The sequence below is a fragment of the Gorilla gorilla genome, chromosome 4 (genome assembly GCF_029281585.2).
Source record: "Gorilla gorilla gorilla isolate KB3781 chromosome 4, NHGRI_mGorGor1-v2.1_pri, whole genome shotgun sequence".
NCBI lineage: Eukaryota > Metazoa > Chordata > Mammalia > Primates > Hominidae > Gorilla > Gorilla gorilla.
This window is the reverse complement of record NC_073228.2, coordinates 50,404,859-50,431,558: the sequence shown is the minus strand read 5'-3', so window position 1 is coordinate 50,431,558 and position 26,700 is coordinate 50,404,859. Positions and strand designations below refer to the sequence as shown.

General features: G+C 54.5%; 2 protein-coding genes across 3 annotated transcripts in view; both read right to left on the bottom strand.

Annotated features, from left to right (window-relative positions):
* Positions 1 to 26,700, bottom strand: part of ZNF385C (zinc finger protein 385C) — a 73,398-nt gene that overhangs the window by 12,631 nt on the left and 34,067 nt on the right. For both annotated transcript variants that reach the window (XM_055388123.1, XM_055388122.1), the window contains one exon: positions 24,814 to 25,065. In XM_055388123.1, the coding sequence (XP_055244098.1) occupies positions 24,814 to 25,063 (250 nt within the window). In that variant the 5' untranslated portion in view covers positions 25,064 to 25,065. The remainder of the gene's footprint in view (positions 1 to 24,813; positions 25,066 to 26,700) is intronic.
* Positions 98 to 12,610, bottom strand: C4H17orf113 (chromosome 4 C17orf113 homolog). Its single transcript, XM_031011293.3, has 3 exons — positions 12,555 to 12,610; positions 4,900 to 5,631; positions 98 to 3,259 (listed from the first exon to the last, which is right to left on the bottom strand). The coding sequence occupies exons 2-3, from the start codon at positions 5,440 to 5,442 to the stop codon at positions 1,784 to 1,786; spliced, it is 2,019 nt and encodes a 672-aa protein (XP_030867153.1). The 5' UTR covers positions 5,443 to 5,631; positions 12,555 to 12,610; the 3' UTR covers positions 98 to 1,783.

Here is a 26,700-nt window from a genome sequence, read left to right as displayed (position 1 = left end):
GGCCAGAACAAGAGGCGGGTGGGCTTCTTGGGTGTGGAGCTGGGCAGAAACCTGTGTCTCTCTTCACAGAGTGGCACCAGCCAGACCCAGAGTGATTATAGCCCCCTTCTCTGTGCCCTTCCTCCCCACAGCTGGGGAAGCAGAGGCAGGGAGTCCACAGTTGGAGGCTCCCAACCCAGAGGGATGACCCTCCTGCCCCTACTGAGGCAGCATACTGAACCCCAGGGCAGCCCAGCCAAGAGAGGGACAGAGGGGTCTGGGCAGGCCCTGACACACACACCACCATGGAGACTGCATGATGTGCTGGGATTCCATTTTATTGCAAATTAAACTCAAACCCAGGGGTATTAGGAAAAGGCCAGCCCTCGCCCCTCTCACCCTCTAACTATCCTCTCTCCCTCCAGATCCCCAGGATTTCATGGCCAGGGCTGACAGGAGGGAATGGGAAACCCATGGGCTCTGAAGGGATGTGCTCCCCAGCTCTGATGAGGCCTAAACTGCTTCCCCCAGGAGGCAAATAAGCCAACATTCCTGGGTTGGGCCTCGACGCCAGTCCTTGGAGGCGGCAGGTACAGCACTGTGGTTTTGCAGTCTTTGGTCTTAAAGGTCTGAGGCAAGGGCAGGGGAGGGGTAGGAACTTGGAGAGCAACTGGACTTTGAGGAAGAAAATATCAGAAAAAAAAAAAAAATCCAGCCCATCTGGGGCTTTTTTCGACCCTGTCATTGCAAAACCAAAAGTAGTCCTTTTAGATGTTTGTGTGGTAACACTATGAAAGATAGCATAGATTTATTTCACATTTGTAGGTTTTTATGTCTATATACACAGTTATACACAGAAAAGGCCTGAGGCTGCCTATTGGTGAGGAGGGAAGGAAGGGAACCACTATCTCTCTGGAACCATTGGCCCTTGAACCACCAGCTTGTGTACAGAGAGTACACTGTGCTGTGTGTCAGAAACAAGCACGGTCATCTACTCCCCAGTCATAGCTGAAGAGAAGAGACACTGCCAGGAGTGGGGCTAAGAAACAGCCAAGGACCCGACGCAGTGGCTCATGCCTGTAATCCCAGCATTTTGGGAGGCCGAGGCAGGTGGATCACTTGAGGTCAGGAGTTCGAGACCAGCCTGGCCAACATGGTGAAACCCTGTCTCTACTAAAAATACATAAGTTAGCCAGCATGGTGGCAGGCGCCTGTAATCCCAGCTACTCAGGAGGCTGAGGCAGGAGAATTGCTTGAACCCAGGAGGCAGAGGTTGAAGTGAGCCAGGATCACATCACTGCACTCCAGCCTGGGCGACAGAGCAAGACTCCATCTCAAAAAAAAAAAAAAAAAAAAGAAAAGAAAAGAAAAAGAAAGAAACAGCCAAGGACCAAGAACCAGTGTCCGTTCCCTCAGCCACTCAATTTCCAAGACCTAGCCTTCCTTCCCCAAGCCAAAAACTCCCATCTTTGGGGGGACCCAAACTTGCCCCGAGTCCAGAAGGGAAAAGGGTGAGCTACTCCTCATCTAACTGTGTAAAGGCCAGGAATGATTTAGGGTACCCCAGATCCTAGCATCTCTGCCCACCCACCCAGGCCCCTCTTGAGCCAGTCCCTTCCTCCACAGCCCACAGGGTGGGGGTTGGTGGGAAGCTCCAGAAGGTTGGGTGGATGGCCTCAGGCCCCTAGGAGGCTGCAGTCAGCAGATCATCTTGGGTGCAGCATGGTCAAGTCTAGGTTGGCCCTTACAGTGCCCAGGGCCCCAGGCTGGATGGGCCGAGGGAAGGAGGCCACCCTCAGGTGAGCTACGACCCCAGGAAGCCCTCTCCCCACCCACTCTCTAAGAACTCCACAGCCAACCCGAAGTCAAACTCGTGCAGCGGGGGCCCATCCACTGCGATCTTCACCATGTGGCCCCCCCGGCCTTCCCCGGCCCCACTCTGCCCCCACCACCGCAGCTCCCGGCTGCGGCCGACCTTGTCCAGCAGGCCAGCGCCCGCGGGCAGCGCCAAAGCCAAGGCGGCTAGGGCGGCAAAGTCGGGGAAGAGCTCGTGCAGCTCCGAGTGCGCGCACGCCAGCTGGGTGCACAGGGCCCGCGGGCCGAGCCGCCCAAGGCTGAATACTACGCGCTTAAACAGCGCGAAGTCGCCCAGCGCCCGCTGGCGCACCACGGCAGGAGCAAAGCCGCGCAGCAGCACCCGCAGCGCCCCCTCGCCATGCGTGCCCAGCTCCTCCGGCGCCTGTGGGTAGCGTCGGGGGTCGAAGATCGCTGCGAAGGCGGCCACGGTGTCCAGCGAAGGCCCGGGGTAGGAGTCCTGTAGGCCCTTCCGCATGGAGTCCAGGAAGGATCCCCGGAGCCACTCCAAGCCCCGGACCGCAGCCTCGGAGTAACCGAGCAGCTCCACGCCGCGGTAGGTGCAGCGTCCGCTGCTGGCGTCAGGGTCCATGGATGCCAGTTCCTGCAGGAAGCCCTGGAGGCGGGCCCCACCTGAGCCGCGCTGAGCTTGGAGGGAGGCCGCAGCCGCCATCACCAGGGGCTGCAGCAAGGCCAAGTCCGGCTCTTCTGCCTGCAGGACAAGGGAGAGCTTCTGCACAGAGGGCAGGGCATCCAGCAGCAGGTGGGTGAAGGCCACGAAGGTGAACTGGCGCAGGGCCAGGGCCAGTGACCCCGCCACAGGTGAGGCAAGGGCTGCAGCCTCCAGGGTGGGCACCAGGCCAGGCCAGGCCTCGGCCACTGCTTCCACGACAGGCAGCAGGGAGGCCCAGGGCACTGGCCGAGGCCCTGCCAAGTCAATAGCTGCAAGGTCCAGTGCTGCCCGGAGCTCAGGGACCAAGTGGGAACTAGGGCCACTATGGAGGCGGAATAGGGCATCCAATATGCTCTCATATTGACCCAAGTAGGCCGGGGGCTCAGGATCTGTCCGGCCAGGGAGGCAATGCAGCTCTGCCAGCAGTGGGCAAGTGGCCCGGAGCTGTGGGCCCACACTCCCCAGGCGCTCACTGGGGAGGCTTGAGCTGAGCCAGGCCAGCTTGGGTGCAGATACGCCGAAAGCCTGCAGGATGTCCAAGAGCTGGCCAGCAGTGGCTTCGCCCTCCTGTAGCTCCACACTGCCCAGGAAGGTGGTGGCGGGCTGGCCATCACAGGGGGACACTGAAGTGGCAAACAGGGCCAGGCTGTGTGACTCCGGCCAGTCTCTGGTCTCGTCCAACACCAGCCCCACATATGGGGATGCCTTCAGGCGCTGGCAGGCCTCTGTGTGCAAGACACTGGCAATGGCCACCTGGGACAGCCAGGGAAAGAAAGGGAGGGAGGACTGAGTTAGGCTTGTCCTGAGAGGCGGAGGCAGGCAGTGCGGGGTGGTGGAAAGAGCCCAGGCCTTGAGGTTAGACAGACTTAGGGACTAATCCTGGCTTTGCCACTTACTGGCTGTGCTACCTTCGGCCAGTCACTTCACCTCTCCGAGCCTCAGTTTTCTCACCTCTACAGCTCCTGGCCTCTCTAAGAATATCCTGCCACCCCGGCCTCCCACCACACCCGGTCTAGTTTTCTCAGCTCTTATACCTGCTGTCAGCTAATACCAGCCCGAAATCTTCTCAAAGCTTGTTGTGAATTATAAACGTCAACTTTTGTTGTGGTAAAAGCACTTTATGAATCATAAAGAGCTCTAGGAAAGCTAGTTTTTTCACTGTGTTTTTCTATAGCATCATCCTAGTCTGCCCTATTCCTGGGGGTCTCCCTCCACTGTCCAGCTCAGTGATTAACTGATAGGCACACTCATTCCCAACTCCCAGCCAGTCACCCTGGGTCCCAGCTGTGTGCTGTTTCTCTATTTGTCATCTCTGTAGGATGAGATCCAACTCCCCCACCTCCAACCCAGCCCATAGGACTTACACAGTTAGTACCTAGGACAGAGCTGCAATTTGCATGCTTCCAGGGGCCATGTGAGTGATATTGAGCTTGGAGAGGGCCAGAGATAAGCCAGAGGGAACACCCTACTCTCCAACTCCAGCACAACCTGCTCTGAGAGCATGGGGACCTTGCTTTTCAACACAAGTCACAAATCTAGATTTTTATATGTAATCTCCTGAGTTTTTTAAAAGTTGAAACAAATTCGAGTTTTTCAAAAACATTATGAAAACCAATTAAACAGGCTCGGCACAGAAAACAGCCCCAAAAGAAAACTAAGTCAAAAGTCATTTCCATTTCCATTCCAGCACTTTGGGGGGCCAAGGCAGGAGGATTGCTTGAGGCCAGGAGCCCAAGACCAGCCTGGGCAACATAATGAGACCCCATCTCTATGTTTAAAAAAAAAAAAAAAACAGAGGCCAGGCGCGGTTGCTTACACCTATAATACCAGCACTTTGGAAGGCTGAGGTAGGCAGATCACCTGAGGTCAGGAGTTCGAAACTGGCCTGGCCAACATGGTGATACCCCGTCTCTACTAAAAATACAAAAATTAGCTGAGCGTGGTGGCACGTGCCTATAATCCTAGCTAATAGGGAGGCTGAGGCAGGAGAATCACTTGAGCCAGGAAGGCAGAGGTTGCAGTGAGCTGAGATCACGCCACTGCTCTCCAGCCTGGGTGACAGAGTGAGATTCCTCAGGAAAAAAAAAAAAAAAAATTAAATACATCTGTGGGTCAATCAAGCCTCCAGGCCACCAGTTTGCAACGTCTGATTTAGGCAGTGAGAAGAGTGCCCCTGTGCCCGCTAAGAGGCCTGGTCTGGCCTCTTCACTGTTGTATCCCTGCAGCTGGCCCAGCACCAGGGACACAGGCTCTCAGGGAGGGTTCTGAAGGGTGAAGATATGAATGAAATGCCCTAGCTGCTCCCCAAGGACCTGGCATGCTGGGGCTGTTCCCAGATGGCTCAGTGTCCTCCCTTCCCAAGCCCTTCCCCCATACTTCTGGCTGTCACCCACCTGCATGTCCCTCACCCTCCTGGGACTGTAGTAATCGCCATGCTCTGTGCCCAGCAGTGCCTGGCACAGGTTGAACCTCTGCAGCTCGAGCAGGGCAGAGCAGCGGTCATCGGGCACATCCTCCTTTGCCATGCAGTACACAGTAGTCAGCACAGCCACTTTGGCCGGGTCTACCTCCACCTTGACGCCCCTGGAGGCGGGGGTCGTAGCCAGGCCTGGGCAGGCCCCTCCACCTTCAGCCTGGCCCTCAAAAGGGGGCTGGCCCTGGTTGACAGCCAGAGCCTGGCGGTGGGCTCCTGAGGTCACGTGGCGCAGCAGGGCGTGGCGCTGGAAGTTGTCTGTGCCCACAGTGAAGGCGTTTTCGGCTTTGCCATGCTTGTTCCGTACCAGGGCCTGGCGGCACTCGAGGCAGAACATCAGCTTCCGCTCGTAATCAAAGTCCAGCCAGGTAAACTCCTCTTTCCAGTGCTCGTTGAAGTAACGCTTACACTTCTTGTTGGAGTTGGAGGCCTCTCCCGCTGGTTTCTTCCCTGGGGGCACCATTCTTGCTCTCTCAGCAAGGCACCCCCAACCCCCACCTGAATGCTCTTGCCCCCCTGCCTCCCCCACACACAGAGGCACCTCCCTTGACAAGGAGAGTTGATGGGGAGGCAGGCTGGGGGCAGCCCGCCAGGCTAACAGGGCCCATCCATCTAAGCCTGGAGAGTTTATTCCTGCTCCGCCGGTGGGAGACTGGAGATGAAAGAGACAGGCAGAGGTGTTAGGGGTCTGTCATGGTAGGGGTGGTTTAGGGTGGAGTGGTAGGCTTCATGCTGCCCACAGAGTCCTCCCAGCTGAGGGGTGGAGGGGCTCACTGGGGCAGGGGCTCTGGGCAGTGGGTGGAGTCATGCAAAGGGCCCTAGAGCATTATCCAAAGCAGGGGAGGTATGGGGACCCCAGCACCCTCCCAGGGTCTCTTTCCACCCAGGACAAGGCACTAATTTGCTTTGACTGATGAAGCATCTCAGAACTGGAAAGGCTGGCATCACCTAGGCAACTGTATTTTATAAGGGGGAAACTGAGTCTGGAGACAGGTAGTGGTTCTCAGGGCCCATGAGGAATTCATAGTGAACCAGGACTAAAACTCAGAACTCTCAACTCCTAGCCCAAAAGATGACTGTGCCCTTCAGCCCACAGCCATCTATTTCATCAGAGGGAAATCAGGCCAGGCATGGTGGCTCACTCCTATAATCCCAGCACTTTGGGAGGTGGCTCACTTAAGCCCAGGAGTTCAAGACCAGCCTGGGCAACATGGCAAAACCCCATCTCTAAAAAAAAAAAAAAAAAAAATTAGCCAGGCATGGTGGTGCATGTCTATAGTCCCAGCTACTGGGGAGGTTGAGGCGGGATTGCTTGAGCCTGGGAGGCAAAGGTTGCAGTGAGCCATGATGGCGCCACTGCACTCCAGACTGGGTAATAGAGCTAGACCCTGTCTCAAAAAAAAAAAAAAAAAAAAAGACAGCCGGGTGGGGTGGCTCATGCCTGTAATCCCAGCACTTTGGGAGGCTGAGGCAGGCAGGTCACCTGAGGTCAGGAGTCCGAGACCAGCCTGACCAACATGGAGAAACCCTGTCTCTACTAAAGGTAACAAAATTAGCTGGCGTGGTGGCACATGCCTGTAATCCCAGCTACTCGGGAGGCTGAGGCAGGAGAATCGCTTGAACCCGGGAGGCGGAGGTTGCAGTGAGCCGAGATCACGCTATTGCACTCCAACCTGGGCAACAAGAGCAAAACTCTGTCTCAAAAAAAAAAAAAAAAAAGAAAAGAAATCAGCAGAAAGCTGATTCTTTCCAAGCCACAGGAAGATTTGCTTTCTCTAAAGCTCCATTCCTTACACACACAGGTGAACACACACTCACACTCATACCCATCGGTACTGTGGTTCTGGGATGGGTAGCCCAGACCTGGGGCCTCAGACTGAAGGCAGCTAGCCAGTTGCCTCTACCACCCTCACTCTGCCACCTCCCCAGGCACGAGGCCGGGATGAGCAGTTCAGGACTGAAAAGCCATGTCCAGCCATTGGCCAAAACCTGCCAACTCTACCTTTTTTTTTTTTTTTTTTTTTTGAGACAGAGGCTCACTCTGTGGCCCAGGCTGGAGTGCAGCGGCGCAATCTCGGCTCACTGCAAGCTCCGCCTCCCGGGTTCACGCCATTCTCCTGCCTCAGCCTCCCAAGTAGCTGGGACTACAGGCACCCGCCATCACGCCCGGCTAATTTTTTGTATTTCTAGTGGAGACGGGGTTTCACCGTGTTAGCCACGATGGTCTCGATCTCCTGACCTTGTGATCCGTCCGCCTCGGCCTCCCAAAGTGCTGGGATTACAGGCATGAGCCACCGCGCCCAGCCAATTTTTTATATTTTTAGTAGAGATGGGGTTTCACCGTGTTAGCCAGGATGGTCTCGATCTCCTGACCTTGTGATCCGCCCGTCTCGGCCTCCCAAAGTGCTGGGATTACAGGCGTGCACCACTGCACCTGGCCTTAACTCTACCTTTTAATTATCTCTCCAACCTGTGTCCTCCTCTTCATGCCTAACTGTAACTACCATTTCTGGAATGTGAACTGAGGCCCTGTGCTAAGTGCTTTACAACGATCCAGGGTCAGACCCAGATGACTCTCTGTGGCTGAGATATTATCCTTTTGGAGAGGACAAAACTGAGGTCTGTGACTTTAACTGGCTTGCTCCAGGACTCATAAGCAATAAGTAGCTGAGGCTCAATCAGAGTGACCTCCTGACCCCAAAGGCTGTACTGAGACCCTGGTCTGTACCGTCTCTCTCCCTCCAGCTGCCTAGCCTTGGCCCAGTTCAGGCCCTCACGGTATCACCTGGATCACTGCAGCTGCCTCAGTCTCTGCATGGTCATTTCCCCCAGACTCATCCCTCACCCAACAGCCAGAGACAGCAAGCTCACACATAGATCCAACTGTGTCACTCCCTGGCTTCCACCTCTTTACTGATATCCCACTGCCTAAGTCTACACACCTAACCACAAGCCAGCAAGGCCCTCCCCAGCCTCTGAATACTTCTGTTAATAGAGCCTCCCGCCATTCCTGTCTGCCCACAATCAATCCTGAAGGCTTGCATTCCCAGTAGACACCAAGCTGTTACTTTGTCCCTGCCTTCATCCTCTGAGCCTAGAATTCCCTCTCCCTCCTCTTTCCTTACTAATTCCCACTCATTGCCTGACAGCAGCTCAGATATCCCTTCTGCCATGCTGATCCCCACAACCTGGGCTGGTAGCCATCCTCTAGTTCCCCACAGCTCCCTATGCATGAGTCTTCATGACACAATATGGTGAATACAGGGATTCTGTACATATCTCTGCACTGAGTTCCTAGAAGCCAAGACCATGTTTGTTCATTTTCATATCTCGTAAGTCCCTGTCTGGGGCTGGGCACACAGATACCTCTCAGTAAAAGTTGGTTGTTTAAAAGAATGAAAGGGCCAGGCATGGTGGCTCACACCTGTAATCTCAGCACTTTGGGAAGCTGAGGTAGGAGGATCTCTTGAGCCCAGGAGTTCCATACCAGCCTGGGCAACATAAGGAGACCCTGTCTTTACAAATAAAATGTTTTTAAAAAATTAGCTGGGCATGGTGGTGTATGCCTGTAGTCCCAGCTACTCAGGAGGCTGAGGTGGGAAGATCACTTGAGCCCAGGAGTTCAAGGCTATAGTGAGCTATGATCATGCCACTGCACTCCAGCCTGGGCAACATTGTGAGAACCTGTCTCAAAATAAATAAATAGATAAAATTTTAAACTAAAAATAAAAATATGAGAGGCCAAGGCAGGAGGATCACTTGAGCTCAGGAGTTCAAGACTAGCCTGGGCAACACAGCAATACCCAGTCTCCAAAAGATAAATAAATAACATTTAAAGATAAAATAAAAACAATGCCAACACATTAAAAAAGAAATGAATGGATTCATTTTGGCCACATGAAAGAACTCTTGTTTCTGAGACTGTCAATTAGATGATATTTTTTTCCTTTTTTTTTTTTTTTTAATTGAGACAGTTTCACTCTGTCACCCAGGCTAGAGTGCAGTGGTGCGATCTCAGCTCACTGCAACCTCCACCTCCCGGATTCAAGCGATTCTCCTGCCTCAGCCTCCCAAGTAACTGGGATTACAGGCACATGCCGCCATACCCGGCTAATTTTTTTTTTTTTTTTTGAGACGGAGTTTCACTCTGTCGCCCAGGCTGGAGTGCAGTGGTGCGATCTCAGCTCACTGCAAGCTCTGCCTCCCGGGTTCACGCCATTCTCCTGCCTCAGCCTCCCGAGTAGCTGGGACTACAGGTGCCCGCCACCATGCCCGGCTAATTTTTTGTATTTTTAGTAGAGACAGGGTTTCACCATGTTAGCCAGGATGGTCTTGATCTCCTGACCTCGTGATCCGCCCGCTTCAGCCTCCCAAAGTGCTGGGATTACAGGTGTGAGCCACTGCGCCTGGCCCCGGCTAATTTTTTTGAATTTTTAGTAGAGACGGGGTTTCACCGTGTTGGCCAGGCTGGTCTCGAACTCCCGACCTCAGATGATCCGCCCATCTCAGCCTCCCAAAGTGCTGGGATTACAGGCGCCTGGCCCAATTAGACGATCTGAAGCTCTGAGACTGCAGTGACTGTCTTGTCCACTTGACATGTATACCAGTGCCCTGTGTGGAACCAGCACATAGTAGGTGGGTAAAACAAGGGCAGATAAGGAGAGTTCCAGGGCCGGCTGGTTTGGTGTAAGGAAAGGCTGCCAGGTGCAATCGTAACTTCTTGGCCCTCTTCCTTGGGACTTTTTTTTTTTCGAGACAGAGTCTCGCTCTGTTGCCCAGTCTGGAGCGTAGTGGTGCGATCTCGGCTCACTGCAACCTCCGCCTCCTGGGTTCAAGCGATTCTCCTGCCTCAGCCTCCTGAGTAGCTGGGATTACAGGTGCGCACCACCATGCCCAGCTAATTTTTTGTATTTTTAGTAGAGACAGGGTTTCACCGTGTTGGTCAGGCTGGTCTCGAACTCCTGACCTCGTGATCTGCCCGCCTCAGCCTCCCAAAGTGCTGGGATTATAGGTGTGAGCCACCGTGCCTGGCCCTTGGGACTCTTGAGTGGCACTTGGTGATGCTCACCACACCCTCCTTGGAATCCTCTTTTCTCTTGGCTTCTAGGATCCCATGTTCCTTGGCCTCTGGAGGTCATCTCCTCCTCCCCTTCCCAACTTCAAATTGTCTAACATTTCAGAACCATCTCTGCAGACCACTGGGAAATACACAAACCCAGCCTGGGCACCACACCACTCCATCCAGCTGCCTCCCCAGCCTGTTCCTAGACAGAACTGTTGATCTATCCTTACAAATATGCCACTCTTGGCTGGATGTGGTGGCTCACACCTGTAATCCTAGCATTTTTGGGAGGCTGAGGTGGGAGGACTGCTTGAGCCCATGAGTTTGAGACCAGCCTGGGCAACATAGGGAGAACCTGTCTTTACCAAAAAAAAAAAAAAAAAAAAAAAAAAAAAAGTAGCCGGTCATGGTGGCATATGCCTGTAGTCCCAGCTACTCGGGAAGCTGAGGCAGGAGGATCACTTGAGCCCGAGTTTGAGACTGCAGTGAACTGTGATCACATCACTGTACTCCAGCCACCCTGGGTGACACAGCGAGACCCTGTCTCTAAAAACAAAAACAAAAGCAAATATGCCCCTCTCCCAATCATCCCTGTCTCAGGAAATGAAATCCATCCTTCTTCCTAGGTGCCCTGGCCAGAAACCTGCCCTTCAATCCCTGTTCTCTTCTACATCCAGAACCTGCTTCATCCATAGGTCTTCTTGATTCTTCCTCCAAAATCCACTTCTAACTTGTCCCTTCTCTCCACACCACTGCCTGGCGGCCTTGTCCAGGCCACCTTTATCTTTTGCCTGGACGAGTGCAGTTGCTTCCTGACTGCACACTGGGTTTCCATTCTTAACCTCTCTTAACCAGAGGGGGGCTTTTAAAAATATACCACTTTAGTGAGCCGAGATCATGCCACTGCGCTCCAGCCTGGGAGACAGAGCAAGACTCCATCTCAAAAAAAAAAACAAAAATACTGCTTTAGACCCCTCCACAACCACCCACTCCTCTAAGGCCAGCGCCAGAATTCCTTTGAGGTCTGCCAAATGCCCAGGGTTACTGACCTCTCTGGTGGCCACTTGTGTCTCCCTTCCTTCCTAGTAACACCACCCTTCTCTCTGGGTTCCTCCAGAGTGCCAGGTTCCCATCCCCCGGGTCCTTTGCCCGTGCTGTCCCTTCTTCCAGAATGTTCCCAGCTGCCCTCCCAATGCTTTACCTGGCCTGTTTCATTTCCCCTTTGGCCTTAGCTTAACCATCCATTCCCAGGAAGTCCCTTCTTTTCTGTCATTGCTCCCTGTTTGTTCTCTCCATTGCATGCTCCACAGATTACAAATCTCTGCTTCTATCTGTGTAGTTCTCTTGCTTCATCCTCTCTCCACCCCCCTTCTCATGCACGTTCCCTGAGGGCAGGAAAGGTAACTAACTTCTTCATGTCTGAATCCCAGAGATGGGTACAGTGCCTGACACCCAGCAAGTGCACCACACAGTTGGGCAGTGAATAAGAAAGAGCAGGTGCCCAGGCAGAGAGGGCAGTGGAGCCGGCCCTTGGGCACCTGTTAGGTGATTAAAACAGCTGCCTTTGACATCCTTTCCTCCCAAGATCCTGTGATTCTATGACCTTGCCCAGCCCACTACACACAGGATCTCAGAATGGGGGCAGAGGGGTGCAAAAGCAAGGTAATGCCCTTCTGGAATTTTGTCAGATCCTTTCCACGTACATCGAAGCTGCCTATCCTGCCCATTCTGCAGAACAAAAGGCAGGTAGGTAGAGCCCAGGAAGGTGGAGATTCTAAAACGGCTCTGTCCAACACAGCAGCCACTGGCCACTGCAGCTATTGTAAATGCAGCTGTTTAAATTACTTAGAATTAAATAAAACATTAGCATTCAGCTCACACTAGGCACTTTTCAAGTGCTTAGTAGCCAATGTGGCTAGTGGCTATTGCATTGGACAGCACATTTACATCATCCCAGAAAGTTCTATTGGACAGAGCTGCTATAAACAGGTCAAATTCCATTGACATTCTCCCCACCTCAACCTCAAGGAAACAGGCTGAGTGGAGTAAGGTGTAAACAAAACTCCATGGGTCCAGTTGTGACCAAGGCTGACCAGGAGGGCACACTTGTTGCAGACCCAGGTCTCCTCTCATTTCTCTCCACACCCTGACCAGCCGGATGGGAGCAGGAACAACTTGACAAGGACCCCAAGGCATGTAAGCCTCAAACAGTATTCATGTGGCCCCAGAATGTGGGTCCCGAGCCTCCTCCCCGGGCTCCTGGGGGCCCCTTGCTTTGGGACCCCACTAAGAGAAGTCCAGCACTCAGCAGACAGGGCCGGGCGCCCCCTGCTCTGACAGCCCTGGTGAGAAGGGGCTCCCCTGCACCTCTTCTCACGCATCCTCCAGGGGGCTGGGACGGGGAGGGCTGAGGAACTTCCTCTGGGGGGCGCGCGGTGACAGAGCTCTCGGTGGGTCCCGCAGCACTGAGCCTCCGCCCGCCTGTCCCGCCCGCCCCGTCCGCTCGCACTCACGGAGACACAGGAGCCACCATCTTGGGCGGTGGACGCTCTGGCCGCGGTCTCCTTGGGCTCCACGGAGCGACAGCAGCCACTAGCGGCAACGGGGGCGAAGAGGCGCCAGCAGCCAGCGCCGGCCAGGGTCCCGGGCAGGGCGGGCGGCGCCCCCGGGGCTCACCTGGCCGCGCCCACCTGCGGCGCCTCCCGCCCAGCGCGCTCAGCCCGGCCCCGGCCCCACCCCCCAGCCCCTGCCGCCCCACGCGCGGCAGCAGGAGCCACTGAGGCTAGACCGCAGGCAGCGCGGTGCCGGGGTTCATTCGGTCCGCGCATGTATCCGGGGTTCCTCGAGGGGCTCACAGCCTAAGCCACAGACAGGTAGAGCGCGGTAGAGGCTGCAAAGTGTTCTGAGAGTTTGGAAGCAAGTGCTTTGGGATCACGAAGGAGCGGGCGACCAGCTGAAGGTCTGCAGGGCGGGTCAATTAGGGTTCGCAGCATTCTGGGTAAGTGAACTTTTACTAGGGGAAGGGCACTCCAGGCCGTGGGATGGCAGAGCAAGGATTTCTCTGGAAGTTGACAGGTCGCTGCAGGTTCATGAAGAATTGGGGTGGGTGGGGGCAGTGCCTGATGCTGGATGGCTCTAGGGGAATGCTGGGGATTTTGACCTTCCCACCTGGTGGGAAGCCTCCTCCGGAGGAGTTGGAACTGGGAAGCTCATTGTTTTAGCCTAGTGAGTTATTTGCAGTGGGGTTGACAGAGTGGGGAAGAGGGAGGGAGGTTGGCGTGACCTTTTTCTAAAACTCTGATACACAGCCGACCCTCATCCCGGTCTGCGTTACTCTGAAAGGTGAATTGAGGAGCTTTCCTGCAAGAGGAATGTGCAGACGTGGAGGTGTGGAGTCCAGAGGCCTGGGATGGAGCTCCAGTTATATTTAACTCTGAGGCCTTGGACTGGACACTTAGCTATGAGCCTGTTTCCTCATCTGTAAAGTGGGAATTACAACTTGGGGAGGAGGCTAGGGCAGGACAGAAATGGGTCTGAAGACCAAATGAGGTGCTAGGTGTGGAGGCCATTCAGAGAGGGGGCTGGCCTGCTGCTGTGGATCAAGGGAATGTCCAGACAATGACCCAGTCTCCCCTTCCAGACAGCACAAAGTCACCCAGAAATGCCTTCCAGTCCCCTCACAATTGGGTACGCTGCTCTTCTGCAAAAGGCCTAGGGTGCATGTGGATTTGAGGTCCCAGCCCCACCAATGGCTGCTGGGAACTCCTCTGCCCCAGCATCCTCCATGCAGCACTGCTCTGTGCCACCCACCGTCTGCCTCTGACATTCACTGTGAACCCCAGCCCCAGAGTTGCTGGGATGGAGCGCGAATCACATGCACACACACGTGTGGCCGCCTGACTCCTGGCTACACTCAAATGAAGGGAGATGTCACAGCCCCCACAGCTGCCCCCGAGTGGCACCACACAGCCCTCAGGTCTAGAATTCTGCACCCTGAAAGGGTCAGGTTGGGGGTAGGTCTTCTTGGATGGCATTTTGCTGCGGAACAGTCACCTTAAGTGTCTTAGAGCAGCCATGGCTCATTAGCTAACTGTCTCAAGAGGGTGGGGTGTGGTCAGAGGTATGAGCAAGCCAGACCAGTACAGAAGAAGAGGCTGCCCCCAAAGGTCCAACCGAGGCTGGGGCAGGGCACAGAGCAGAAATCTTATGAAATAACATCACCCTGGCTGCCAACAAGGGAGAAGATCTGGGAAAAACACATCCTGCTATTTTGCCATAATGGGAAAAGACAGACAGACACACACAGACACACACACACACACACACACACACACACGAGCACAGAGACACACAACCTGAGGCCCATATCACCCATGGATAGTGGCAGGTTTAGACATCAAGGCACATACATACATACCTCCCCCCACAGTTAAGACCATGTATTCTATCTACACACGAGATGTGTATACATATGGAGGTGGTACTGATGCCAAGATACACAGATACCCATGCTGGCTGGGAGGCAAAGGCAGGCACACTGGCCACACAAGAGCATGCATGCATACACAGATGGGCACGAGCAACAAAGACATATTTGTGTATACATATACCCAGAGAGACAGATGCACATAAACGTGCAGACTCCTACAAATGCAGTTACAGACCATGGACAGCAATGGGCACACAGTGGCACACACCTTCACAAAGATAGATGCATGTACACAAAGAGCCATATGCAGATGCAGAGACCGGTGTGCACACACACTCCCCTTACAAAGTTAAATGCATCGGACTTAAAAGAGCATATCTCCAAACAGAGTCTCTCTCCCACTCTTTCCCCATCCCCCTACCCCCAAGTCACGGGGCAGACGATAGGGTCCTCCCAGAGGCACATGCCTGCACACAACACATCTCAAATAATGACATTGCCATTTCTATCACGGATAAAAACCCAAACTCTGCGAAGAATATGGGAGTCCAGGGGAGAGAGAGCCAAAGTGGAGAGTGAGAGGTTGAGCCAAGACCCACTGCGTGCCCACTCCCACCATGGCCAGGGGGTTCCTCCCCACATTCTCCAGAGCCCCCAAGCCACTTCTGGGTCATCTAGCACTCAGGATGTGCAGACTGCCCCCAAGCTGGAGGAAGACTCCAAAGCCCAATCACAACATAAACTCTGCCCCCAGTCGCACTGCCTCCAGGCCTTTGCCCCCAAGGAAAGGGTTCCCCCAAATAGCCTTTGATGGGTGATGGCTGTCTCCCTCAAAAAAGGCCAGGCAACCGTCTGTGTGGAAAGGTGAGCTGGGAGACCACAGATAAAGAGGGGGAGGGGAGCACTGATGTGGACCCCAGTGCAGTGGCTGGATCTCAGGGAGGAGGCACCCTGATTTCTGTCCCCCTCTGTCTGCTTCCCTCTCTTTCTGTGCTGCAGTAACAGCTCTCTCTTCACTCCCCTCGGACGTCTCCCCCTCCCCTGGCCCCTCAGAAGCAGTTAAAGGTGAGGTCTGATACAAGGAACCTTTGACATGGGCTCCCTGGACAGGCATCTGCCCAGATGTCCAGCACCCCTGTTTCCCGCAGGGTGGACCTCCAGCTCCCCACCATTCCTGCCCTTCCTTTCACCTTTGTTCTCGGCCAGAGTGGGGGCTTCCCTGCCCAGCTCTGGACCTGGGAAAAGGGTTGAGAGTAACTGGCTACCGGTGTCTCTGAGAGACAACTTTTGGGGGCCAACTATAGCAGGAAAGGATTGGGCTGGGGAGAGGGGAGAGGACCACCCTCACCTAAGCCCTCTCCCCACTTCCCAGCCCAGGCGTCATCAGCACTCACCCAAGAGCATTCTCTGCCTTTGGAGGCACCACCGCGGAGTGCAGAACGAGGAGCAAATGAAACCCAGCCAGAGTGACAGAGGGAAGGGGGGGATGTGAGGGACAGGAGGGGAGGGCGCGAGGGAGGGACTCCTGGTTCTGCCTGGAAAGCAGCGTCGTTCCTGGGCCCTGTCTCTCTTTGCCAGGAAGGAGCTGCCCATTCTCTGGTTTCCCCCATCCCAACCGCAGGTGGAAAGAACAGGGCATGTTCTTCCCCCAGGGGAGAAGTGTGGGGGCAAATGTGCAGACCAAGAACTGGGGGAGGATATCGGGGAGCATCCCTCACCCCCTACTCACAGAGGATTCCCTTGCCTGGGGCCTCTTACACTGAAGTGAAGGGTTGGAAGGACTGACTTTGTCCACAGGGACCTCCAGGGAAGGAGGAGCTGCTGGTCCTGCTCTGCCTGCTGGATGGCTCTTGCCGCCCTCTTGCCTCAGGACTTGCTGCTGCAGGAGCCCGTTTTCCTGCCCAGCCTCACTCATCCTCTCCTCACCATCCCCTTATGTTTAACTGCTGTTGCTGAAGAGGAAACTGAGCCTCAGAGAGGTGTTGCCACTTTATCAAAGAGCACTGGCCATGCAGGGTTTGGGAAGCAGGGATCCAGGTGTCTTGCCACTGTTAGTCTAGCACCTGGACCCTTGGATCTGCTATCTGGGCGATGCCAGGAAGGAGAGGAGGGAGTTTATCTGATCCACTAGAACTTCTTTTTTTTTTTTTTTTTTTGAAACAGTGTTTCACTCTGTCACCCAAGCTGGAGTGCAGTGGCAAGATCTTGGCTCACTGCAACCTCTGCCTCCAGGGTTCAAGCAATTCTCCTGCCTCAGCCTCCAGAGTAGCTGGGATTACAGGTGCCTGCCACCATGCCCAGCTAATTTTTGTATTTTTAGTAGAGAGGAGGTTTCACCATGTTGTCTAGGGTGATCTCGAACTCCTGACCTCAAATGATCCACCTGCCTTGGCCTCCCAAAGTGTTAGGATTACAGGCGTGAGCCACAGCACCCGGCCTGAGCCACTACAACTCCTGACACCCCTCCCATGCCCACCCAAGATCCCCCAGCCCCATTCTTCTCCTCTCCATTCACTCCTTCCTTTCCCTCCTCTTCCTAAAAGCTGCCTCTTTACTGACCTGAGCACCTGGTGGCTGGGAGGGGGTGGAGTGGGGGAAGGAGGCAGCCAGCCCACAGCTGGATCCAGTCCTACATTCCAAGCCCAGGTCCCGATGCTAGCCCCCGACCCCCTCAGCATCCTGTCTCCACCAGACAATAACCTGTAATCTCTGGAGCAGCCAACATTCACAAAGAAGATCTGGGAGGGGTTGGCAGCAGCAGCTCCTGAAAACAGGTTTGTTAGGAAGGGGCTCTGGGGGGAGGAGTTGTTTGTGTGGGGAGAGGAAGGAAACTCAAGCCCAGAGCTAATTAACCCACCCAGAGACACAGACAGAATCTTTGTCTTCTTCCAGGGCAGGGATCTGAGCTAAGCCCCCTAATTCTTTACCCAGACAGCCTTGCTTTTCCTGGTGGTCCTGGGGGAGGGGGATGCCAATGGTCAGGGTCACACCTGGGGGAGGGGGATGTGATGACATTCAGGAAGAGCGTGGGGGCACTTCTGTCACCTGCCACCAAGGGAGAATAGCAGCAGGAGGCAGAGGCAGGTCAGACTGCAAGAAGAACTTCTCAGTGGCCTTGAGGGAGCACAGTTTCTTTGCAGCATGCACCCAAAGGCCTCAGTATATGTGTGGGAGGCGGTGAATGGGGAGAAAACGGCAACCCAGGGAGATACCGAAGGATGGGAGACAGGCTGGAGGGCTTCCGGGGCCTCCTGATGGGACTGAAATTAATCCATCTGCAGGGAGTGGGGGTGGGAAGCTCATCAAGCCAGTGACTCAGGCGTGACTTGAGCTCAAGGTCTTTGATCTCTGGGGCCCAGGATGCAGCCAGAGGCTTCTGCAGTCAAAGAGTTGGAAAGGGGATGGAGGGACCGATTCAAACAGGAGCTAGGGGAGGTCTGAGGATGCAGAGTAGGGGAGCCTAGCTTTGGCCTGCCACTCTTACCACTACCCCTCTCCCGCTGGAAGGCACAGGGACATGTAGTGTAGCTGCAGCCTTCTTGGCCCTGAAATCCACTATAGTCTGACTCGATCTCTGCTAACCTGTCCCCCGTACTGTCTACCTTGCACTCCCTGACTAAGGTTCTTCAGGCCATTTCAGCAAGCCAGAGCTTAAGTCATTTCAGAAATGCCCTCCTCTCCCCTCTTGTGTCATGTTGCAATGGATGCCATGGGGCAGGCCCACTCTGAATTGGATGACTGGGTTCTTTCTACCAAGAGACAAGGGAGGGACTGGTTGACCTTAAGAAGCTAGTCTCCCCATTCCTAGCCAGATGGCTGGCATCTCCCCATTTTTCAGTTGAGCACACCAAGGGACAGGGCAGAGGAGAGGCCATAGGTCCCGAGCATTTGTGGAATCATCTGTTGGGACAGCCTGCCCTCTCTGGGCCATACTCCTCCCCATTCTCAAACATGGCTCAGTTGCTCCTAATATATGCTGTTCTCCTCAGCAGGGCATCAGAGAGGACTGTGAGGTAGAATTTAGAGCCAGAAACCTGGGGCTGGGTGCAAGGGCTCACACCTGTAATTCCAGCACTTTGGGAGGCTGAGGTGGGAGGATTGCTTGGGGCCAAGAGTTTGAGACCAGCCTGGCAACATAGCAAGACCTTGTGATATGGTTTGGCTGTGTCCCCATCCAAATCTCATCTTGAATTGTAGCTCCCATAATTCCCTCATGTTGTGGGAGGGATCCAGTGGGAGATGACTATCATGGGGGCAGTTTCCCCCATACAGTTCTCGTGGTACTGAAAAAGTCTCACGAGATCTCATGGGTTTATGAGGGGAAACCCCTTTCACTTGGCTGTCATTCTTTTGTCTGCCACCATGTGAGACGTGCCTTTCACCTTCCGTCATGACTGTGAGGCCTCCCCAGCCATGTGGAACTGTGAATCCATTAAACCTCTTTCTTCTGTAAACTGCCCAGTCTCTGGTATGTCTTTATCAGCAGCATGAAAATGGACTAATACACCCTATCTCTACAAAACTTTTTAAAAATAAAAAAAAAATTTAGCCAGTCATGATGGTACATGCCTGTAGTCACAGCTACTTAGAAGGCCGAGGGAGGAGGACTGCTTGAGCCCAGGAGGTAAAAGATGCAGTGAGCTATGATTGTGCCAGGTACTCCAGCCTGGGCAACAGAACAAGACGTTGTCTCAATAAACAAAACAAAACAAAACAGAGTCAGAAACCTAGGACCCAAACCCAACTGTGTGGCCTTGGGTGTTACCTAATCTCCCTGAGCCCCACTCTCCCAGTTTATAAAGTGAGACTGAATGTCATCATCCGTGCCTAGGATGGCTGGGTGAGGAGGAAACGCCATGCTGCAGGTGCAAGTGCTTTGTTCAGCTCCTAAGCAGATCCTCCGTGTGGGGCTGGGGGTAGGTCATTGCTCCTTGCCCAGCTGTCCCCCGATGCCCTGTGCTGGCTCAACATCTGCATCAGAGGTTAGTGCGAGGGGACAGCAAACCTCTGTCTCTTTGCAGTTGTCAGAGAATCACTTATTTAGGGGTGTGCGTGTGTGTGTGTGTGTGTGTGTGTGTGTGTGTGTGTGATGGTCCATAGGGTCATGGAGTTCAGCCTTCTTCTGGGGAAGGTCCCTGTGCCACACCCCCATTGGGAGGAGAGGCAAGGGGGTGAAAGAAGGCTCAAGATGCATTCCTGAAGAATGAAAGAGGCCAGGCGCAGTGGCTCATGCCTATAATCCCAGCACTTTGGGAGGCCGAGGCAGGTGGATCACTTGAGGTCAGGAGTTTGAGACCAGCCTGGCCAATATGGTGAAACTCCGTCTCTACTAAAAATACAATATTAGCTGGGCATGGTGGCAGGTGCCTATAATCCCAGCTACTAGAGAAGGTGAGACAGGAGAATCACTTGAACCTGGGAAGTGGAGGTTGCAATGAGTTGGGATCACACCACTGCACTCCAGCCTGGGCAACAGAGTGAGACTCTGTCTCAAAAAAAAGAAAAAAGAATGAAAGGGCCTCCTGGGTAGGAGACAGATGGGGGGTGGGCAGGGTAAGTCGGGGCAGTGCTTGGAGGAGGGAGACGAAGTGTGGGTTCCTGCTGCTTCCTCCTCCTGTGCCCCTCCAAGGTATTCCAGGGCTCACTCAGTGCTGGGAGTAAGAATTCCAGGAGCCAGATACTGCTGAGGAAGGAGGCCTCTGACTGAGATCTTGGTGAGGAGGCTCAGAGAGGGGAGAACCACCCCCCAGTCTCCCTCCCACAGATGGCCTCAGGGGACGTGAGCAGGAGAGGGTCCCTGCCTTACTGCCTGTGACCACCTGTCACTGTGGAAGCCTCCAGCCCTGCAGGCCCCTAATCAAAGCGACAGCTCCCACGGAAAAGTGCCCCTCCTGGCTGCCAGAGGCCCGAGACCTCATGTCTCAATCTGGCATGGCGCCCCGGACACTGAGTGCCTAGGACCAATGCAGCGCATTCAAGGCTGCCCACACTTAGCCTCAGCATCCCTGGAATGGCTGTGGCCCTCTGCATTTTCCCCAGGGAGCCTCCACCAGGGAGCTCCACCCTAAGGGCTCTCTGCTTTGTGGAGAGGGGCACACTGGCCTAGTCCCCACCTGGGCAGAGCTGGAAGAGGCATCCAGGGCGGCTGAGGGGCCCAACGTGCTCCCCCTCGCCCTGCCCCCCACCTCAGGGGCAGTTGCTGGCATCTTTTTTTATTTTTATTTTTTGAGATGGAGTCTCTATCGCCCAGGCTAGAGCGCAGTGGCGTGATCTCAGCTCACTGCAACGTCTGCCTCCCGGGTTCAAGTGATTCTCCTGCTTCAGCCTCCCGAGTAGCTGGGACTACAGGTACCCCACAACCATGCCTGGCTAATTTTTGTGTTTTTAGTAGAGATGGGGTTTCACCATGTTGGCCAGGCTGGTCTTGAATTCTTGACCTCAAGTGATCCACCTGCCTCGGCCTCCCAAAGTGTTGGGATGACAGGCATGAGCCACCGCGCCTGACCAAGTTGCTGGCATCTTCTTGCTGGGGGCCGCCCTCCACACCCAGCTCTCAGATAACTGAGGAGACAGGAGAAAGCCAGGGGAGGGGGGTGGGTGTTGGGAGGGTCATGGCCCAGGGCAGGCCCAGAGTCCACCAGGCCAATGGAGAAGGCAGCTTCTCTAGCTGGAGCCCCAGAATTCCAGGGCTCCTGGAAATCTAAGGACCCGTCCCCACTGCCTTAGGCACAGCTATCACTCCCCTCCCCTGCCCCACTCCCACAGTGCTGGTCACTCCTCCTAGGTTGGGTGGCTGAAAAGGTCTGGTTCCATGTCTGCCTCCTCCTCTAGACTGTGAGTGCCCAGAGGCAGGTACCAGGCACTGCTCAGTGGTACTGCCCAGCATCCTGCCTGAGCCCAGCACAGGGCTGGAGGGAGAGGTGACAGATGACACACAACGGATGGCCAGTGACTTCACAGGTCCGATTTAACAATCTGGACTGGAGTATCAGGCCTCACATCTCCTGATGACCCCTAAGATGGTGCCCCAACGCCCCCGTTCTGACCCAGTACTGAGGGGCATGGGGACTGTGGGAAGAGGAAAACCAGGTAGAGGGGGAGTCCGCAGCCATCTGGGCAGCCTGTCTCTAGCTGGGACTCTCTTCTGGAGCTGTGACCTTTTTTGTTGTTGTTTGTTTGTTTGTTTGTTTAAGACAGAGTCTCATTCTGTGGCCCAGGCTGGAGTGCAGTGGTGCGATCTCAGCTCACTGCAACCTCCGCCTCCTGTGTTCAAGCGATTCTTGTGACTCAGCCTCGCCAGTAGCTGGGATTGCAGGCATGCGCTACCATGCCCGGCTAATTTTTGTATTTTTAGTAGAGACGGGGTTTCACCATATTGGCCAGGCTAGTCTCAAACTCCTGACCTCAAGTTATCCTCCTGCCTCAGCCTCCCAAAGTGTTGGGATGACAGGCGTGAGCCTCCGCACCTGGCCCTGGAGCTGTGGTCTTTTCTCCTCTCCCCACACCTGCTCCCTTCATCTTGGTGTGGTGGGATTGGGGAGGGAGGAGCTTTTACCACAGGGACCGTTGCCCAGGAAGTAAGACCTGAAGAGGCTGTGTTACAAGAGGAACAAAGACCAGACAACATCCTCAGCCACAGGACTGGCCTTCCCCACTCAGTGTCAGCCCTCCATTTCTGTCTCCCTCTCAGCACCCGCTTTCTGATAACTGAGCTGCCCTCTGTGGCACTGCCTAAGCTAGAGGTGTCCGTGGCACCCCAAACACACCCCACATCCCATTGGCCACCAAGTCTTGACAGTTCTGCTAAAGAAAAGGCTCCAGAATCTATTTCTCCATTTCATCTCACTTTCCTTCTTATGTACCCTCGAGCCAGAGACACCTAAAAACACTAACTGCTCCTGCTCAAACCGCTTCTGCAATGCCCATCACCTTCAGAACAAAGGTCAAAGCCCAGCCTGGTGGCAAGGCTCTTGCAGGTGGCTCCTGCTGTCCTCTCCACACCCTGCACACTCCCTGCACACACCCAGCACACTGATGGCCAGTGACTTCACAGGTCTGATTTAACAATCTGGACTGGAGTACCAGGCCTCATGTCTCCTGATGACCCCTAAGATGGTGCCCCTCCCCACCCAAAGAGCCATGGGCTTGCAGGCCTCAATGCCTTTGCTCCGGCTGCTTCCCTGCCTGGGATCCTCTCTTTGTCTCCAGTATCCACCATCAATGTCACTTCCCATGTCAGTTTGCCTCTCCCTCCTCTGACTTCTATTTTTATTTTATTTTTTTTTTTGAGACAGGGTCTCCCTCTGTTGCCCAGGCTGGAGTGCAATGGTGTGATCTCAGCTCACTGCAGCCTCCACCTCCTGGGCTCAAGCAATTCTCGTGCCTCAGCCTCCCAAGTAGCGGGGACTACAGGTGCCCACCACCACACCAGGCTAATATTTTGTTTTTTTATAGATGAGGTTTCGCCATGTTGCCCAGGCTGGTCTCGAACTCCTGAGCTCAGGCAATCTGCCCGCTTTGGGGTCCCAAAGTGTTGGGATTACAGGCGTGAGCCTGGCCCCTCCTCTGACTTCTTGAGGCACCCTGAATCCACCTCTAGGAAGCCTGTTATTATCTTGGAACAAACTCATCTGCATATGTATTTATTTAGATAGCTTTTTCCTGACAGGCATATATGATGTCTTTTAAAAACATGAATCTCCCAAAAGCAGCTTACACCTAGTAGGTGGTCAATAAATATTTAGTGAATTAATGAGTTACTTTTTTTTTTTTTTTTGAGACAGGGTCTCACTCTGTCACCCAGGCTGGAGTGCAGTGGCACAATCTCGGCTCACTGCAACCTCCACCTCCTGGGTTCAAGTGATTCGTCTGCCTCAGCCTCCCCAGTAGCTGGGACTACAGGTGTGTGCCACCATACCCGGCTAATTTTTGCATTTTTAGTAGAAATGGGGTTTTGCCATGTTGGCCAGGCTGGTCTCAAACTCCTGGCCTTAAGTGACCCACCTGCCTCAGCTTCCCAAAGTGCTAGGATTATAGGCATGAGCCACCATGCCCAGCCAATGAGTGACTTTCAAATCCAGACAGACACATATGCTCCAGAAACACCCATCAGTCAGATACTCTCTTGCTCAGAGTCACGCTTTTGGTGTCCAGCCTGAAATAATTGGGTGGGAAGGAGCTGGTCCCAGTCACCAGAGCACCCTGGCCTTTGCTTATGCCGTGACCTCTGCCTGTAATGCCCCTACTCCCCTCATCCATGTTCCGAGGCTCAGCCCCCTCTTCCTTCAGGAGACTTTCCTGCTGCCCCCAGGGACTGCAGCTTTGCCTTTGTGCCCTGAGGGTATGTCCCATGTGGCAACCGCAACCCTTATCTCTTTTCACATGTGTCTCCACCCAAAAGACCCACTCAATCTTGGGGAGGGTGGTAAGCAGAGAGATTGGATCTTACTTGTCTCTGGCCTACAGGATTGTGTGTGTGGAGCCGGGGACACAGTGGGTGCCCCATGAATATCACCAAAAGAGAAGACAGCCCTCAAGAGGGTGTCTGAGGTCAGAGTGTAGCCTCCGGCAAAACTGCCAGCCTGGGCTGCAAGGTAGGTTTCTGTTGGCCTCCCCCAGGAGCCAGGGGTAAGTTCCTGCCTTTCCCACCTCCCCACGCTGGGCCTGAATGTGAATCTGTTTGCTCTGCCAACAGCAGCCTGGGTGGTTCTTACTTTCCCTGTGGCCCCTGTGCACCTGTCAGCTAGAATCACCCTCATGGAGGCATTCACCCATTTCCCCCAGAAATCTGCCTCGCAGCCAGCTGCCCCTTCCAAGCTCATAGCCAAACCTCTGCAAAGTCACCCCAGCTAGGGAGAAGCAGAAATCCTGGCCAAGAGTCCAAAGGAAGAGGGGCCTCCCCCTTGTCCCTGGGTTGGAGTGCTATGTACCTTGCTGACCTTGGCCTTCAGAGACCACAGACCTGAGCTGGAGCCTGGGACCCCCACCCCGCAGATGAGGCCCTTGTCTGAAAGCCTGTGGCTACCAGGAGGCTCCAGGCTGGAGAAGTGCTGCTTAGGAGTCCTGATCCCAAAAGATCCCACAGGGAGAGTCCCTAGAAACAAAGACCCAAGAGGCGGCCTAAGGACCCATAGATTCCGAGAGGTCCTACAGAAGGGTTGTCCAGATGCAGAATAAAACTTGCTGGCATCAGGGGGGGCTTCAGACCCTAAGACCCCATTGAGGGCACCCCAGACACAAAGACCCCCATGAAGGGAGGCCACAGACCCAGAGCCCCTCAGAGGGGCCCAGACAGAGATACTCCCCAAACCAAATTTGTGGGAGCAGCGTCCCTCCACACTGACCTGGCCCTGAGGGGCTCTTCCCCAAGCTGAGCTGCCGAAGCCGCCTCTGGTGGGCCCGCCCCCCACAGTGCACCTGGGCCTGGGCCGCCGAGTTCAGCTGGATGTTGCAGACATCACAGAGCGTGTACGATGGCCGCTTTCTTTCTCGCTTGGGCTTAGGTGGTTCTGGGGGCCGAGGGAGGCACTCAGCAGCTCCAGATATGGGGGTCTCCTTCTCAGCCGGTGGGGGTGGGCTCAGTGGCCGCTTCATATCTGAGTGGATAGAGAGGGAGACGAATGAACGCCAAATGGTTGTGAATACTTAGAGAGAGCAGGAGGGGCTCAAGACCGGGAGACATGGAGCTCTGTATCCTCTGTATCCCTCTGAAACACCCCAGCCCGAGGATGGTGGAAGGGCGCATAATGGGGTCTATTTCAAGCAAAGCAGCATTAAAACTTGGGACTCTTGGCGGTGGCTCACGCCTGTAATCCCAGCACTTTGGGAGGCCGAGGCGGGCAGGTCACCTGAGGTCAGGAGTTTGACACCAGCCTGACCAACATGGTGAAACCCTGTCTCTACTAAAAATACATAATTTGCTGGGCATGGTAGCGCATGCCTGTAATCCCAGCTACTCAGGAGGCTGATGCAGGAGAATCACTTGAACCCGGGAGGCGGAGGTTGCAGTGAGCCAAGATCGGGTGTCATTGCACTCCAGCTTCCATAACAAGAGCGAAACTCCATTTCAGAAAGAAAAAACAAACAAAAAACAAAAACAAAAAAACTTGGGACTTTCTGGAAGGGTGTCCAACATGTCTACACACGGGGAGGCCAAGACACCTGGGGACTCGGAGGGCCGCAGAACATATCTCAGAGAGGGGGACTGGGGTCTTGGAGGAAAGGTGGTCACTGAGGGAGAGGCAGCGGCAAGGCCAGCTGAGTCACATTTGAGGAAGCGAGAGTCCTGTTCTCAGCTCCGCAGCAAGCGCTGGCAATCCTGTGACAGCCAGGCATGTGGCGCTTACTGGAGACGCAGCAGCCGCCAGCCAAAAACACAACCTTCCTGTGCCCTGCACCCAGCAGGGTGACATTCACAAATGGTGACAGTGTGTGAAGCCATCCCAACCCCTGCTCCACGTGGCTCCAGATGCCCCCTGCTGTCTTGGCCACCGAGGCCGAGGCAACAGTTGGTGGTTTCGGTAGAGACCTGAGCCTTGCTGCCTGGGTTGGCTGAAGACAGCACCCCTGCTCCCGTCCTGTCCCCCAACGCACGCACACGCGCATACACACACACACACACACACACACACACACACTTTCTGTCTCTTCAGAACCCTCAAGTGGCCCCTCCAGGCCCCCATCTCCCATAGACAGTCTTTCCTTTCCAAGTCACTTATCTGAAACTTGCCCTGCCTGACTTGTCTGCCTCTAACCATTTCTATTCTGGGGCTGCTCAGTGAATTTTGCCTTCTCTCGGAAATCTGCGCGCATGCTTCCTGCCTCTGCTTCAGACAGGGGCTTCCTGAGAGCAAGATCTGTGTCCCTCCCTCAGGCTGGGGCAACCCCAAGACTAGGGCCTGGGTGAGTCATACTGAGCCCATCTCTCCTGTTATGGACTGAAGTGTGTCCCCTCAAAATGCATATGTTGAAGTAATAACCCCCAGTACCTTAGAAAGTAACTCTATTTGGAGATGGGGTCTTCAAAGAGGTAATTAAGTTAATGAGGTCATACCGGTGGGCCCTAATTCATATGATGGGTGTCTTTATTTTTTTCAAGATGGAATCTCGCTGTGTCACCCAGGCTGTAGTGCATTGGTGTGATCTCGGCTCACTGCAACCTCCACCTCCTGGGTTCAAGTGATTCTCCTGCCTCAACTCAGCCTCTCGAGTAGCTGGGACTACAGGTGTCC

What these genes read in the sequence shown, in the direction of transcription:
- C4H17orf113 (XM_031011293.3), bottom strand. Translation starts at nt 5,442, where the DNA reads ATGGTGCCCCCAGGGAAGAAACCAGCGGGAGAGGCCTCCAACTCCAAC. An exon ending in GGAGGGTGAGGGACATGCAG is followed by an intron (nt 3,260 to 4,899) that starts GTGGGTGACAGC and finishes TGGCTGTCCCAG; the next exon opens with GTGGCCATTGCCAGTGTCTT.